General features: G+C 47.5%; 1 protein-coding gene across 9 annotated transcripts in view; it reads left to right on the forward strand.

Moving 5' to 3' along the window:
- The window catches only part of cbfa2t3 (CBFA2/RUNX1 partner transcriptional co-repressor 3), a 47,110-nt gene that overhangs the window by 21,015 nt on the left and 10,854 nt on the right, over nt 1-15,241 (forward strand). For 6 of the 9 annotated variants that reach the window (XM_004543289.5, XM_076883512.1, XM_004543286.6 and 3 more), the window contains 8 exons: nt 2,677-2,832; nt 4,821-5,143; nt 5,408-5,497; nt 6,148-6,329; nt 8,559-8,842; nt 9,503-9,588; nt 13,993-14,272; nt 14,785-14,853. In XM_004543289.5, coding sequence (XP_004543346.3) covers nt 2,677-2,832; nt 4,821-5,143; nt 5,408-5,497; nt 6,148-6,329; nt 8,559-8,842; nt 9,503-9,588; nt 13,993-14,272; nt 14,785-14,853 — 1,470 coding nt within the window. The remainder of the gene's footprint in view (nt 1-2,676; nt 2,833-4,820; nt 5,144-5,407; nt 5,498-6,147; nt 6,330-8,558; nt 8,843-9,502; nt 9,589-13,992; nt 14,273-14,784; nt 14,854-15,241) is intronic. The other 3 variants (XM_076883519.1, XM_076883521.1, XM_076883513.1) reach the window with 2 other exon arrangements.

The following is a 15,241-nucleotide window of genomic DNA, read 5'->3' on the forward strand; positions in this document are numbered from 1 at the left end:
TGCCTCTATCCGCAACCTTGTGTGTTTATGTTTAGAGCGTCTGGCATCGGGCAAACAGCAGAGTGCCCCTCGTGTTCTTGAGGATCAGTGTGTCAATGGCTCTCACACTGCACACTCCAGTGTGGCACTCTTTAAATACAGACACCAGCTGTTGAACGGAGCTCTCAGAAATAGGCTAACACCAAGGACCGAGGCCGACTGAGGCAGGAGTTGTGTGTAGGAAAACATTTTGCAGGAGTGAAATGAAAAACACATTATGTGGTAGTGATTTGATATATTAGCTGATTACTATACTCCAGCTACACACCAGGGTAAAGGTACAAAAAGCCCAGTGAGTGTTAAACATTATGCCTCAGTAGCGATGCTGGTAGAGGTTTTATTAGCTCTTTTTGATTAGCAGAAATGCATTACCAAACATTATCTCTAACTGGTTATGTTTGGCTCAGGATGACATTAATTTATAAATCAAAAATACGCATTTGTAATGGCGTTCGCCACACGTTTCTTACATCAACAACATCCTCAAAGCACACAGACAAGATTCAAACATAGACAAACAAGGAAAAAGCAGCACGCAATGTCAGAGAGACAAAGGAGAAACTTCCAGACTCTCTTAAAAATTCAAAATGTGTGTGTTTTTACGGCAGGGGAAAGTTCGTAAACTTAGACAGTGAATCATACGCCTAGTCATTTGTCCATTCTTGTGAAACTGGCAAAGTGATGTGTAATTTTTTCCTTTGTTTGAAAAAATATTGTCTCGGCATGTTGCTGTAACATGGTGCAGGCTCCTCTGTGCCTCTAGTGCATTTTACCAGCCAAGACAAGCAGCAGATATGTGTGAACACACTGTTTAAACAGATTTCATCTGTTGCGCTATTTTGTGTCATGTTTAATGATGGTAAAATCCGATATTTCAAAACCATCTGCTAAGGTAAAAGCCCCCAGACTACCTTAAAGAAGCTGACTGTGAGTTATTGAGTCAAGGGACACTTTATTGACTTTGCAAAAATGCTGTCTGTGGCAAATAATTATTTGTCTCCTCCTCTAAATTTGGCAAATATCTTCCAACCTTTGGTCGTTGTCTTCTCAGAGATACTTATTGTCACAAATAAGTTAGTCTCACTTACTGTGCTTGCATTATAATGCAGTTCACATCCATGATGTGCACATGAATGTGACATCAGCTCTGATATTGGCAGCAGGGATGCTTTAAACCAGTGGTATTATTTAACCAGATCATAAATGTGGTCTGATATTGTATTTTGGATGGTAACAGTAGAAAACAAAATACATCAACTGAGCCAAGAAAATTAAGGAAAGAGAGGAAAAGAAAGGTTTCTGTTGGCCCCTAAGTTGGTTTGCTTATACTGTTCTGCCATCTATATGAAGAGCTATGAAAGCTACTGTGCTCACTTGTTTGGGTTCTCTGTGTTAGTGAGGAAGGACAGAATTATTATTACTTTTTTTTTTAATCCAGTGATGACAAGACAGATGAAAATAAGAAAAAGAGAGAAGCTGAGGGATGGGGTAGGAAGCATTGAATGCCACATAAAGTCTACAGTGTGCTGCTTTGCCAGAGTAGAGAAGATGGGCCTCTGTCTTAGGCTTTGTTCATGAATAGATGGGTTTACTTGAGTAATAGAGTTTTAGTACTCAACCGTATGCATAAACTGAGTGTTAATAGTGATTTTATTGTTTCTTATGACATGGTGCGCATTCATTGCACTTTGCCAGTCACACACATCATTATAAAATATCTTCTCAAGCTGAAAAAGTCATCACACTCTCAGCTCAAGTTTACATTGCAGAAGGATCCAGCAGCTGCACTGACAGTCAGACAGAAAGACAATGCTCTATAGATAGCTAGATAAATAGATACATCGACTTAGTGTTTGCAGTTTTTCACATGGCCGTGTTTTTGTGTAAGATTTTTTGTACTACGTGAGGCCCTTTGCCACTAGTGTACAACGTAGCGCATCTGTCCACGCACATGCGTGTGGCCATGTCACATAAACCACGTGTTGTGTTTTCTTCTCATGTCCGTTGATGTACCATCCATTCCCTTCACACTCCAGAGCTTGGCCTTGCCTTGTTTGGTCCTGGCAGGCTGTCTGGCAGAGGACAGTGAAGCCTCTGGTAGCAGGACAGAGCCCCGCTGAAAGCCAGTCCACAGTGATGGACAGCAGCAGATCCAGCTGCACTTGTCACTGGCTATCAAGCCGGCTGTCTGAACTGGGGAACGAGAAGGGACAGGCGGGGGGAAGTGTGTGGGTGTTGGAGGTTACAGTGGAGGGGGTCTGATTGGGATGTCACAGCTACATGGATTGTGCATGGGTGAAGGAGAGAGAGCAAGAGGGAAGCGAAAGGGGGCTCTCAGTCAGCAGCAGCTGAGCTAGTGAGCAGGTGTTTTATGTCTCCCAGGCCCATGAATTTCCATCGGGAAAGACAAAAGAAGTTTGGATTCATTTCCACTTGCTGCATTGATTTGTTTTTGTTCTGTATATGTGGGGCTTCTGGCTTAAGAAAACATCTAATGGCTCCCAGGTGAAGATGTCAGTGCTCTCTTTTAAACCACCAGTCTCCACTTTGAAGTTTTAGGTATACATTTTTTTTGTTTTTGTAAAGCTGGAGTTCGTTCTTGACAAACTGTGTCTGTCTTCTCCTTTCATATTGTAGGTAGCAGAGTGCAGAAGGTTGGAACAATGCCAGATTCACCTGCGGATGTGAAAACCCAGCCCAGGTCCACCCCACCCACCATGCCTCCTCCACCCCCGGCTGTCAGCCAATCAACCAATCGCAATGCTTCGTTCACCCCTACCACCAGTAAATCAAGTAAGGATCCTTTCTATCTATTCCATCCTATTTTTAAGTAGGAAAAACAACACGTCCACTTTATACTTTAACATCTTTAGTCCGTGATTTATTTACTATGAGCGTCATCTAGAGTCCAAACTTTTTGGAATAAATTAATCATAACCCACTGAGCGCTTACACGCTGTGAGACGGGTGTAAGAAAAACACTGACTGGTGTGCTGCTTTGGTGACTTTTGAATGGAGTCGCTCTAAACCTTTATCTCATAGTAAACAGGATGTGGCTGTATGCGCTGGTGTCCAAGGCATTGTAAATGCTTCTTTACAGCATAGATTAGGTAGTTGGTATTGGGGTAAAAGCTACTTTACACCAAACTGGACCAGTTTGTGGTTTAGCTTTTAATATAGATGTCATATTTTAATCACAATGTCTATGATTTGTTGTGACTTTAGCCTTATTGTGTCTTTGCTAGGACTTAAAACTCTTCCTTCCTTCCCCTAAATTTGCCATGAAAACGAAAGTAGGGCTATTCCAGTAAGAATAAGAAAAATTCATTCGTTAAGACCTACCACATCCCGATCAGACTCTTCACAAATCCATACATTTTTGCAATACCTTAGCAGCCGTCTGCGATGAACTTCGCAGCCATTTGTTCTGCTTTTGTCATGTGTCACTCTATACGCTTGTGTAAAGGAAGAGAAATTCCAAATATGTGTTTCTTCACTGCTCTGATGAACAAGTGTTGAAGTCACTTGTGCGTCAGGTGTGTTTCCCTGCAGGCGTCCGTGTGTGCTTGTGTCTTTTGGAGTGCATAACGCCCTTGCTGGTGGGACAAGTGTCTTTGAGTGTCTATGTAAGTGTATGGCATTGTGTATGCGTGTGTGCCTATGTTGTTTACCAGCTGGTCAGGCGGCAGTCGGTTCAGGGTACATCGGCCAGGATGGTGTTTCAGTGTGTAGAGTGCTTTCTTCCCTATATAGCAATGGCAGACTATGTTGTTTCACCTGTTGTGGCGGGTGGTCAGGAGTGTAGATCTCTCCTTGCACCTCTCCCTCGCTCTCTAAAACCAGAACACAAGTGCAGCCTATTAGAATCACATGGGTTAGTCCATATGTGTTCAGGCCCTCGTTCTGTGGATTAGAGCAACAAGCATGCCTGAGAGGAACCAAAGCAGCTACACACCAGTGGACATTGGAACTGCCTATAGTCTTTGCTTTATCAAAATATGATGGCAAAGTATCATACCCGACAGTAGCTCACTACAGAGCCCTAAAAATACACACTGAAAAGATTACGCAGCTGGTTGGATGCTGTGCTCACTGTAAGTGCTGTCATATGCTGTTATCGTGAAGTTTAAGCTATATACAGCTTTAGAAATTTTAGAAATCAGGTATTCCAGCAAACACGCAGCATTCATACCCAGACGCAAATATATTTATTTAGATTTGGTGAGACACGGGACTGACCGGAGAAGAGCATTTCAGGGGAGAGGTCATACGTGTTTTTGTTTTTCTCTGTTTGTTTGTGCCTGCATTAAGAAAAATACGCGAGTGAGTATAAATGTGTATGAATGCTGTGCCTATTCTGAACCTCAAAGCTGCAAATGTACTTTCAGCTGGTGGACATGTGCGGGCCCAGATTTAGCTACACACCTGCTACTGGAATAAAAGTAACACAGGCCATAGGACTATTTTTGGCATCTCTTTAACAAGTTCCTCATATAGTTGTGTCCTAGTGAGTGAGTGAGTGAGAAGCAGGGCGAAATAGACGGATACAGAGGCAGATGGATGGGTCGGGGTGGGAGTCAAATGGTACCACTTGTGAGACAGCTGAAGTTGCTGCAAACACACACTCACGGCATCTAGCAGAAAATTGCATCACTACAGTTGTCATTTACTGGAGGCGTGGTATCGACTTTAAACCTGTTGTGTGCTTTATTTAATTCATCTCAGCCAAACACTCTTCTGTCAGCAGGATTTAAAAGCTTCTGCCCTTGTCATGCCCCTAGATCTGTCAGATGCCCCTCGGGCCCCTCCGAAACTACTGACCCAGTTCACGCCGCCTCCTCCTCCTGTCTGTTTATCTGCAGTGCTGAATGGGAGCAGCCACTCTCCTACATCGCTAAACGGTGCTCCATCCACTCCTAACGGCTTCAGCAACGGGCCGGCCATGTCCTCGACAGCCTCGTTGTCCAACCAGCAGCTCCCGCCGGCCTGCGGTGCCCGGCAGCTCTGCAAACTGAAGCGCTTCCTGACCACGCTGCAGCAATTTGGCAACGACATATCGCCTGAGATTGGAGAGAGAGTGCGCAGCCTCGTCCTGGGACTGGTGGTAAGTTGTGATTATGCTCGTGTAGAATTTGCCTGATGAATCTTTTCAGTAAAAACGTTTTGTATAAATATCTGAAGCTACATTAAGCTCTTACGTGGAACTTATTGTGTTATTTACTCATTGAGAATCAAGAATGTGTGCACAGAATACAAACAGATATAAGCACGTGGAGAAGACAATAAGGAAATGGCATGTGTTGGAATGATTGTGCGAGTGATCTATAAAGCATTAAAAGCACTTTTTTCTTCTTGTTGTCTTGGATAGAATTCCACTCTCACCATTGAAGAATTTCACTCTAAACTTCACGAGGCCACCAACTTCCCTCTGAGGCCGTTCGTCATTCCTTTCTTAAAGGTAAATGTCTGCACATTTCAACAAATCAAGCCTGATGTCCTCTAGGTAAATGCACAAACTTTACTTCTCACTGTGGTCAGCGCTCAGGACAGCATTTCAGTGAAAGTATTCAAAGAGCAGTAAAAAGGGGAATCTATATGTGTACAGTGTGTACATGCGGTAGACATCATACTGTACATAAACAGTGGTAAGACAAAAAGGGTGAGTGTGAGTTTGTGTGTGTGAGTGTCAGACCTCCTGGCGTGCGATGATCCTCCACATCTGGGACATCGCAGCAATAGCTGTGTTATATCAACCAGACAGGTCTGAGAGAGCTATTTGACAGCACTGTTGCACACACATTCACACGTACACACACAGATAAAAGACACACAACAGCACACCCCGGAGAAAGAGAGGGAGACACATGGTAGAGGAATGTGTCAAGGGACCTGTCTTATCTCATCCTGTCTCTTCATCTATCACTTTCTTTTTCCTCACCCTAATCTGGCATTATTTCACTCTCACCCCATCTATCTGTGATTCCACCGTGAGTTTCTAGCTCTTTTCCTGTCCACTCAACAATCTATGTTCCTACAGGTTCAGTAAATCTACAGCATGTCCTTCCTATATCAACTTACATACTGTCTTCCCTCTTTTTTCCACTGAAGGCAAACCTGCCCTTGCTGCAGAGAGAACTGCTTCACTGTGCCAGGTTGGCCAAGCAGACCCCAGCTCAGTATCTGGCCCAACACGAGCAGCTACTCCTGGACGCAAACGCCAACTCACCACTCGACTCCTCCGAGATAATGCTGGAGATGAATGAGCATGGCAAGAGAAGGACCCCTGACAGGTAACATCTCTCTGTTTAAAAACAAGAAAGCACGACTTCAGAAATGAACATGCAGAGTCTTACACAGACTGTTGTAAATGAATTATTTTAGGGTATTTCAGAATGCCAAGCGACAAGGGGAGGCTATAAATCCTCTGTGCGGGAGGCGGAAGTCTGGACAGCCCTGATGCCAGACTGCCTCTGCCAGCTGTCTGGGAGGGAGGAGAGAGATAAATGCAGCATAGGAAAAGAAAAAAGAGAGACTGAGAGGCGAAAGAAAACGAGATCCAAAGGGGAGCACAGGGAGCGAAGTACAGTACATGTCCTGAACATTATCCAAAGACAGACAGGAGGTCTAACAGAGCTATTGTCCCACATTTCTCCCCGGCACTCTGATTTATTCGCTCAGCTAAGAGGATAACACACGAGAGAATTAACTGACGTTTCCCTTTTTCATTTCTTCCTTCTTCTCTTACTGGCACTGCCCTTATTTTGCATTTGACTTCTTCACCCCGCTCTCTCGCTCCCCTTCTTACATCGCCTGACCTGCGGGCTCCCGGCCGCTGTCCATATGTCAGAGACGTGTCCAGATGGCGATGTGCTGGCCACAATGCTGAGCACATCCTAGGCAGGGTGTGGGGAGACAGGTGGTGGCTATGGTTTTGAATGGGACTAGAGGTTGGAGCTGGACATGCAATCCCACTGTAATCCCCACACATCCTCTTCACAACCTCTGGCTTATACGCAGCAGGCAGGACTCAGAGGACAGGAGGTGGGGGTGTACAGCTGGGCCAAGGCCTACGTCATGCCAGCTATACCTCTGATTTGCTAGACAGTACAACCAGGGATGTGTACGATTATAGCTGACATGCACAATAATATAGACACGGATAACTGAGAACGAGTACGCACACACATAAACACACACCATCATCATCAGTGTTGCATTTATTCGCCTTTGATCCCCAGGATAATAAAGAGTGATTTCCATCTGAATGCCTAGCTATTGCCATCCAGCTAAACAGATTAATATCAACACTCCCATTTAAACTGTCCAGATGGCTTGAAAACACAACCTCTCGCACACACACACACTTAAAGTACACAGACACAAATGAGTGTCACTAAACATCTGCCAAACACACAGCATTCAGCCCATATTGCCCCTTAAGCCCAAGAGCAGGGTGGGAGAAATACTTGCAATCTAAGAGTAGGCTGAGGGATATTCAGATTAAGAGCTTGAGATGCAGGGTGTATGCTTGGACTTGGTTTTGTTTGGTACATATGGCGTACAGCTGTGCAAAAGCTTTGCAGAGGCATTGACTTACCGCAGTTGAACAACAAGCACCTCTCAGCAGGGATACGCAAGATGTGTGCGTGAGGATGTATGTGCGCTGGCATACACCATATGGTAGTTGCTCAACTTTAAAAAAAGACAGATTTGTGTTCCTTCCTGAAGCCTCTTCAAACAGGTTTAACTTGCAATACTGGAGTCTTCATTTAATAATTATCCATCAGACTCTGCTGTTACCATTTGATATTTAACCGTACACCAAATACAAAGACACATTAGAAGACAGACAACAGATAGCTATCATAAAAGGAATCACATCTACATGTTTAGAGCTAGTCTTTTCTCCTAAAAGGAGATTCTGGCTTTCACTTTATTTTGCTCTCCTGAACTCTGACATAATACATTGGCATTGGATATCAATGCTTGCAAAGCCATCCCACAGTTTCCATATTAGTCACTGTGGTCTGGCAAGGCCAAGGATGGAATAACAAGAGAAGCATGTAGTCTGTATAGAGGTTGATTTTATTCTTGCAGACATGCCAAAGTGAGATGATATATATATATATATATATATATATATATATATATATATATATATATATATATAGATAGATAGATAGATAGATAGATAGATAGATAGATAGATAGATAGATAGATAGATAGATAGATAGATAGATAGATAGATATAGATAGATATATATGAGATGAATAATAATGAGTTTTGTGTATTTTTAAGCATTATGACACTTGAGATAACATTGGAAAAAAGTTTTAAAGGCTTAAAGCTCTCTAAACTTAACTTTAAATAGGATACATTTGCAATTACTTTACCACTGATGACATCCAAAAAAGGAAAAAAGCAAAATAATTTGTGGCTATGCCGCTAAATCACCGTTTCCAGGCCATCTGGGCTCAGAAACACTGAATTAATCCACCACCCTGTCCTCTTTCACAGGACCAAAGACAGCTCTGAGAGAGATGGGTTGCACCCGGAGCACCTGGCTAAGAGGCCCTGCACCATCAGCCCCAGCCAACGCTTCAGCCCCAGCACAGGTCTTCCTGCTCACCCTCCTCTCAATGGACTCCCCACACACCCTCCCAATGGCATCCCCCACCCGCCAAACCCCCAAGTGGGACCCCAGCACTATCGTTTAGAAGACATGGCTCTGGCACACCAATACAGAGATGCTTACAGGCATAACGAACACCGCGAAGTCCGTGACAGGCACCGGCAGACAGGTAGAACAGCTGCAAAGCATTAATTTGGTTAGATAAGTCAGTAATACCACAGTGACACTACACACAGTTTCACGGTCAAGACCGAGCGAGCTTCAGTGTATATAAATGGGGTGTATGTAGAGAACAAAGGCCACCTGTCAGTCCAGTGTGATAATCCTTGTGGCACTGTGTCTATAAAAAGACCACAGCCATACATGCCCATGTGGTCACCTGCAGCAACCATACATGCCTTCCTTCTGGTTCTTATACAAACAATCTCACTGATTAGATATGAGCGTGTGTTTTATTATAAACAATGTATAGACAATGTTAGAGCGTGTTTCAGTGACTCTTCTAATTTGATTTGTGCTAAATTTGTATAATGCAGCGTCTTTATATGCTTTATTATGGGACTTACATTAAAATGCATACAGCAGGAGTTGTACAGGAAATATAAAAAATCAAAAAACAAGAAAATTAAAGCAGTGCGCTCAGCTAATGGACAAAGCTAACAACTGCTGCCTTACTGACATAGCTAGTAAGGCCTAAGAAATAAGTCAGGGAGTTTATTTCATTATGTCGACACAGTTATTTAAAAAAAATGAGTTGATGATGTGTGAAGTCTACATGACAATAATGTGGCACAAACTTCTTTGTGTTTGTGGGTTTCTTTTTTTATAGCAGTCCACGGAGCTCGCCAAGAGGAAGTGATTGATCACCGTCTTACAGATCGAGAGTGGGCAGAGGAATGGAAGCACCTCGATAATGTACGAATCTGCAAAGCAGCTGTGTTTAATGACAACCACCTTTTTACTTCCATCCATCCATCCATCTTCATCCGCTTTGTCCGGGGCCGGGTCGCGGGGGCAGCAGCCTAAGCAAAGAGGCCCAGACCTCCCTCTCCCCAGCCACCTCCTCCAGCTTATCCGGGGGAATACCAAGGCGTTCCCAGGCCAGCCGAGAGATATAATCTCTCCAGCGTGTCCTGGGTCTGCCCCGGGGCCTCCTCCCGGTGGGACATGCCTGGAACACCTCACCCAGGAGGCGCCCAGGGGGCATCCTTGTCAGATGCCCGAACCACCTCAGCTGGCTCCTTTCGATGTGGAGCAGCAGCTGCTCTACTCTGAGCCCCTCCCGGATGGCCGAACTTCTCACCCTATCTCTAAGGGAGAGGCCAGCCACCCTTCGGAGGAAGCTCATTTCTGCCGCTTGTATCCGCGATCTCGTTCTTTCGGTCACTACCCACAGCTCGTGGCCATAGGTGAGGGTAGGGACGTAGATCGACCGGTAAATTGAGAGCTTCGCTTTTACACTCAGCTCCCTCTTCACCACGACGGACCGGTGCAGCGTCCGCATTACTGCAGCTGCAGCCCCAATCCGTCTGTCGATCTCCGGCTCCCTTCTCCCATCACTCGCAAACAAGACCCCGAGATACTTGAACTCCTCCACTTGTGGCAGGAACTCATCCCCGACCCGGAGTGGGCACTCCACCCTTTTCCGGCTGAGAACCATGGCCTCAGATTTGGAGGTGCTGATCCTCATTCCCGCTGCTTCACACTCGGCTGCGAACCGTTCCAGTGCGAGCTGGAGGCCTTCACCCGATGAAGCCAACAGAACCACATCATCTGCAAAAATCAGAGATGAGATTCTGAGGCCACCAAAGCGAAAGCCCTCCGCCACTTGGCTGCACCTAGAAATCCTGTCCATAAAAATTATGAACAGAACCGGAGACAAAGGGCAGCCCTGGCGAAGCCCATCACCCACTGGGAACGAGTCCGACTTATTGCCGGCAATGCGAACCAAGCTCTTGCAACGGTTGTATAGGGATCGAATGGCCCGTAGCAATGGGCCAGACACCCCATATTCCCGCAACACCTCCCACAGGACACCCCGAGGGACACGGTCGAATGCCTTCTCCAAGTCCACAAAACACATGTAGACTGGTTGGGCAAACTCCCATGCACCCTCAAGTATCCTGGAGAGGATAAAGAGCTGGTCCAGTGTTCCGCGACCAGGACGAAAACCGCATTGTTCCTCCTGTATCCGAGGTTCGACTAACGGACGAACTCTCCTTTCCAGCACCCTGGCATAGACTTTCCCAGGGAGGCTGAGGAGTGTGATCCCCCTGTAGTTGGAACACACCCTCCGGTCCCCTTTCTTAAAGATGGGGACCACCACCCCGGTCTGCCAGTCCACAGGTACTGCCCCTGATCTCCACGCAACATTGCAGAGGCGTGTCAACCAGGACAGCCCTACAACGTCCAGAGCCTTCAGGAACTCGGGGCGGACCTCATCAACACCAGGGGCTCTGCCACCAAGGAGTTGTTTAACTGCCTCAGTGACCTCGCCCCCGGAAATTGGCGGGTCATTCCCCTCATCCCCAGACTCTGCTTCCTCCTCGGAAGACGTGTCAGTGGGATTAAGGAGGTCCTCGAAGTATTCCTTCCACCGCCTGACAATTTTCTCAGTCGACGTCAGCAGCGCTCCGCCAGCACTATACACAGTGCAGGTAGAGCACCGCTTTCCCCTCCTGAGATGACTGACGGTTTGCCAGAATCTCTTCGAGGCAGTCCGAAAGTCTTTTTCCATGGCCTCTCCGAACTCCTCCCACACCCGAGTTTTTGCTTCAGCCACTGCCCGAGCCGCATTCCGCTTGGCCTGTCGATACCTGTCGGCTGCCTCCGGAGTCCCACAGGCTAACCAAGCCCGATAGGACTCCTTCTTCAGCCTGGTGGCTCCCTTCACCTCTGGTGTCCACCATTTGGTTCGGGGATTACCACCACGGCAGGCACCCACCACCTTGCGGCCGCAGCTCAATGCAGCAGCTTCGGCAATGGAGACTCTGAACATGGTCCATTCGGACTCAATGTCCCCAGTCTCCCTCGGAATGCTGTCGAAGCTCTGCCGGAGGTGTGCGTTGAAGATCTCGCGGACTGGGGCCTCTGCTAGACGTTCCCAGCACACCCTCACTACGCGTTTAGGTGCACCAGGTCTGTCCAGCGTCCTCCCCCGCCACCTGATCCAACTCACCACCAGGTGGTGATCAGTTGACAGCTCAGCCCCTCTCTTTACCCGAGTGTCCAGAACATATGGTCGCAGGTCTGCTGATACGATTACAGCCTAGAGCGTCCTGGTGCCACGTGCACTTATGGACACTCTTATGTTCGAACAGGGTGTTCGTTATGGCCAAACTGTGATTAGCACAGAAGTCCAATAACAAAGCACCGCTCGGGTTCAGATCAGGGAGGCCGTTCCTCCCAATCACGCCCCTCCAGGTCTCGCTGTCGTTACCCACGTGAGCATTGAAGTCTCCCAGCAGGACAACAGAGTCTCCAGGTGGAGCACCCTCCAGCACCCCCCCCAGGGACTCTAAGAAGGCTGGGTACTCTGAACTGCCACTCGGCGCATAAGCGCAGATGACAGTCAGGACCCGTTCCCCGACCCTAAGGCGCAGGGAACAAACCCTCTCGTCCACCGGGAAAAACCCCAACGTACCGGCAGCAAGCCGAGGGGATATTAGGATACCCACCCCAGCCCGCCGCCTCTCACCAGGGGCAACTCCAGACTGAGACAGAGTCCAGCCCCTCTCCGGGAGACTGGTTCCAGAGCCCAAGCCATGTGTAGAGGTGAGCCCGACTATATCTAGCCGGTACCTCTCAACCTCACGCACTAACTCAGGCTCCTTCCCCACCAGAGAGGTGACATTCCATGTCCCTATTGCCAGTCTTGGCAGCCGGGGGTCAGTCCGCCAGGGCCTCCGCTCCTGGCCGCCACCCAGCACACAATGCACCCGACCCCTATGGCGCCTCCTGCGGGTGGTGGGCCTGCGGGAGGATGGGCCCATGTCTCCTCTTCGGGCTGTGCCCGGCCGGACCCCATGGACTAAGGCCCGGCCACCAGACGCTCGCCCTCGGGCACCCTCCCCGGGCCTGGCTCCAGGGCGGGGCCCCGGTAACCCTATCCCGGGCAGGATAAACTGTTCCCTCGGTGTCCTTTTCATAAGGGTCTTATGAATCGCTCTTTGTCTGGTCCCTCACCCAGGGCCAATTTGCCATGGGAGACCCTACCAGGGGGCAAAAGTCCCCAGACAACATAGCCCCTGGGATCCCTGGGACACACAAACCCCTCCACCACGATAAGGTAGCGATTCATTCAAAATCAAACAATGGGGGGGGGGGGGGGGGGGGGGAGTTTGTTTTAGTGCAATTGACGGCATGCAGATGACAGGGACAGGAGCTGCTGACAGACAGTTGACCTTACGAGGTCTGCGACAGTGCGGTGAATTAACAACAGACACACACCTATCTGGATTCCTAGCACTCAACTCTATGAGAAACCATGTAGGCTAGAAACACATACATGCACACACAATGCAAGAGTGAGAAACACAGAGAGAGAGAGAAACAGGGCCCCAGATGGAGCTCAGGACCCAGCAGAGAGCAGCTCCAGCTGGGGTGAGCAGCTGAGACAAGAGCTGCAGTCATGGAGAGAAACCGGCCAGGCCTGGACCCCTGCCAAATTAGAAACACTTCACTGAAATAAATATAGCTAACTCAGAGGGGAGGGAGGTGGTGGAGAGGCAGGGGAAAGAAGTCAGAGATGGAGAGAGGGAAAGACGAATGGGAATAATGATATAGATTGAATGTCAACCATGCTAAACCCATTTAGCAGATCTTTCTATGTCTGGAAAGACAGGGCACTTTGGAAAACAGTTACACTGGTTACAATAAAGGGGGAGGTGGAGGGGGAAGGAAATCTGTTGAGCTGGCAAGGAGCAGAGCAGAAGGGTAGAAGGAATCGGTTCAACACTGTCATCAGCAGCCCAGCTGTTAAATTATCATCGTTGCGTCATCGTAATGCTGTCAGACGTTCACCAACAAGCACGGAATTCATGAACAAATAGGTCGAGACACTAACACACACTGCTCGCAAGCACACGTCTGGTTTTGGGACAGGAAAAGTGGCTCGAAAAGTGGCTCTTAAGTTTTGGAGAGGTTTTGTTCTCATGAGCTATTAGGAAAAACAATCCATTTAAAAATCTGGTCCCTTTCAAAACCTTTCATTTGAAACTTCCCTCCCATTAGTTTACTTTTTTTCTGGGGCGGAGGGGACCAGTAAACGTCTCCTCTTGTTCATTAATCACTTTAAGTAAATATCATTTGCCTTTGCAGCTCCTCAACTGCATCATGGACATGGTAGAGAAGACAAGGCGCTCTTTGACAGTGCTGCGCCGCTGCCAGGAGGCCGACCGGGAGGAGATGAATCACTGGATCCGGCGCTACAGTGACGTGGAGGAGATGAAAAAAGGTGGGAGCAACGGACAGCACTGCCTTCCTCCTCCTCCTCTTCCTCCTCCTCACCACAACTCCTCCTCCAACACAGCTAGCAGCAGCGAGTCACTGCCCGTAGGAACTTCCTCGGCTGCTGAAAGGCAGACAGGCAGACAGACAGGTAGACAAACACACGCAGGGTATGTTTGGCAAAGCAAAACACTCACGGCAAGGTAGGGCTTACTTAAAATGCTGGAAACGCCGTAATATATCAATTTAGACACAGAGAGTCAGTCAGACGATGATATTTACAGCAGATTTACAAATTTTAGCTCAAACTGTGAGGCATACAAAACATCTCCTTGCAATATCCTGGATCTTTAACCAGCTGATTGCACCCTTATGTCGACAGCATGCTCATTCGTAATTAAGATTTGTATTCACGTCTAGCTCCCATATTCCACTTCCTTCCCACAAATAGTTGGAGAAAGCCTATGGCAGCCTGTTTACTGTACTGATGTTGCCACATATATATATACACACATTTTACCTTTTTATACCTTTTTATCGATTCCAAAAATAGAACTGGAAACTGTAGGGCAGTCATGGATGGATGTGTGTTCGAGCAGATCAACAGTTTGTCTCCATGTGCATGCAATCGACACTGAGTGTGAGCCTGCGTGTGTGTTTCAGAGATCCATCGAGACTTCTTACACAGGCCTCCCTCAGGATACCTCCCGGAAGAAATCTGGAGGAAAGCTGGTAAGAGTCAAGCATCTTCCTTCTTCTTCTTCTTTCTATTGTCTCCGTGATTGACCTCACACAGACTAACAAAACACACACACAAACACTGTCGTCATTCTTCACGGCCCTCACCCCGGCTGCAGACAGACAGAGCAGAGGCCTTACAGCTGTAGGTCCATCAGGCCAGAGGATTGGACGTCCTCTGTGTCATTAGGATAAATGCCCTCCATCTGTCACCACCATGAAAGGCCACTGCAGTTAAAGCTGCAGTGAAAATGCAGTCAGTGGGCCTACGGTAGGCCGCGGCAGCACAGCACAGCACAAGGTGGAGTTTTAACTGGTCTCCATCATCGGGAGCACTTGAATTTTTATCCCACTTTTTCCACTCACATTTCATACACAGACC

This window comes from Maylandia zebra, linkage group LG1, assembly GCF_041146795.1.
Source record: "Maylandia zebra isolate NMK-2024a linkage group LG1, Mzebra_GT3a, whole genome shotgun sequence".
NCBI lineage: Eukaryota > Metazoa > Chordata > Actinopteri > Cichliformes > Cichlidae > Maylandia > Maylandia zebra.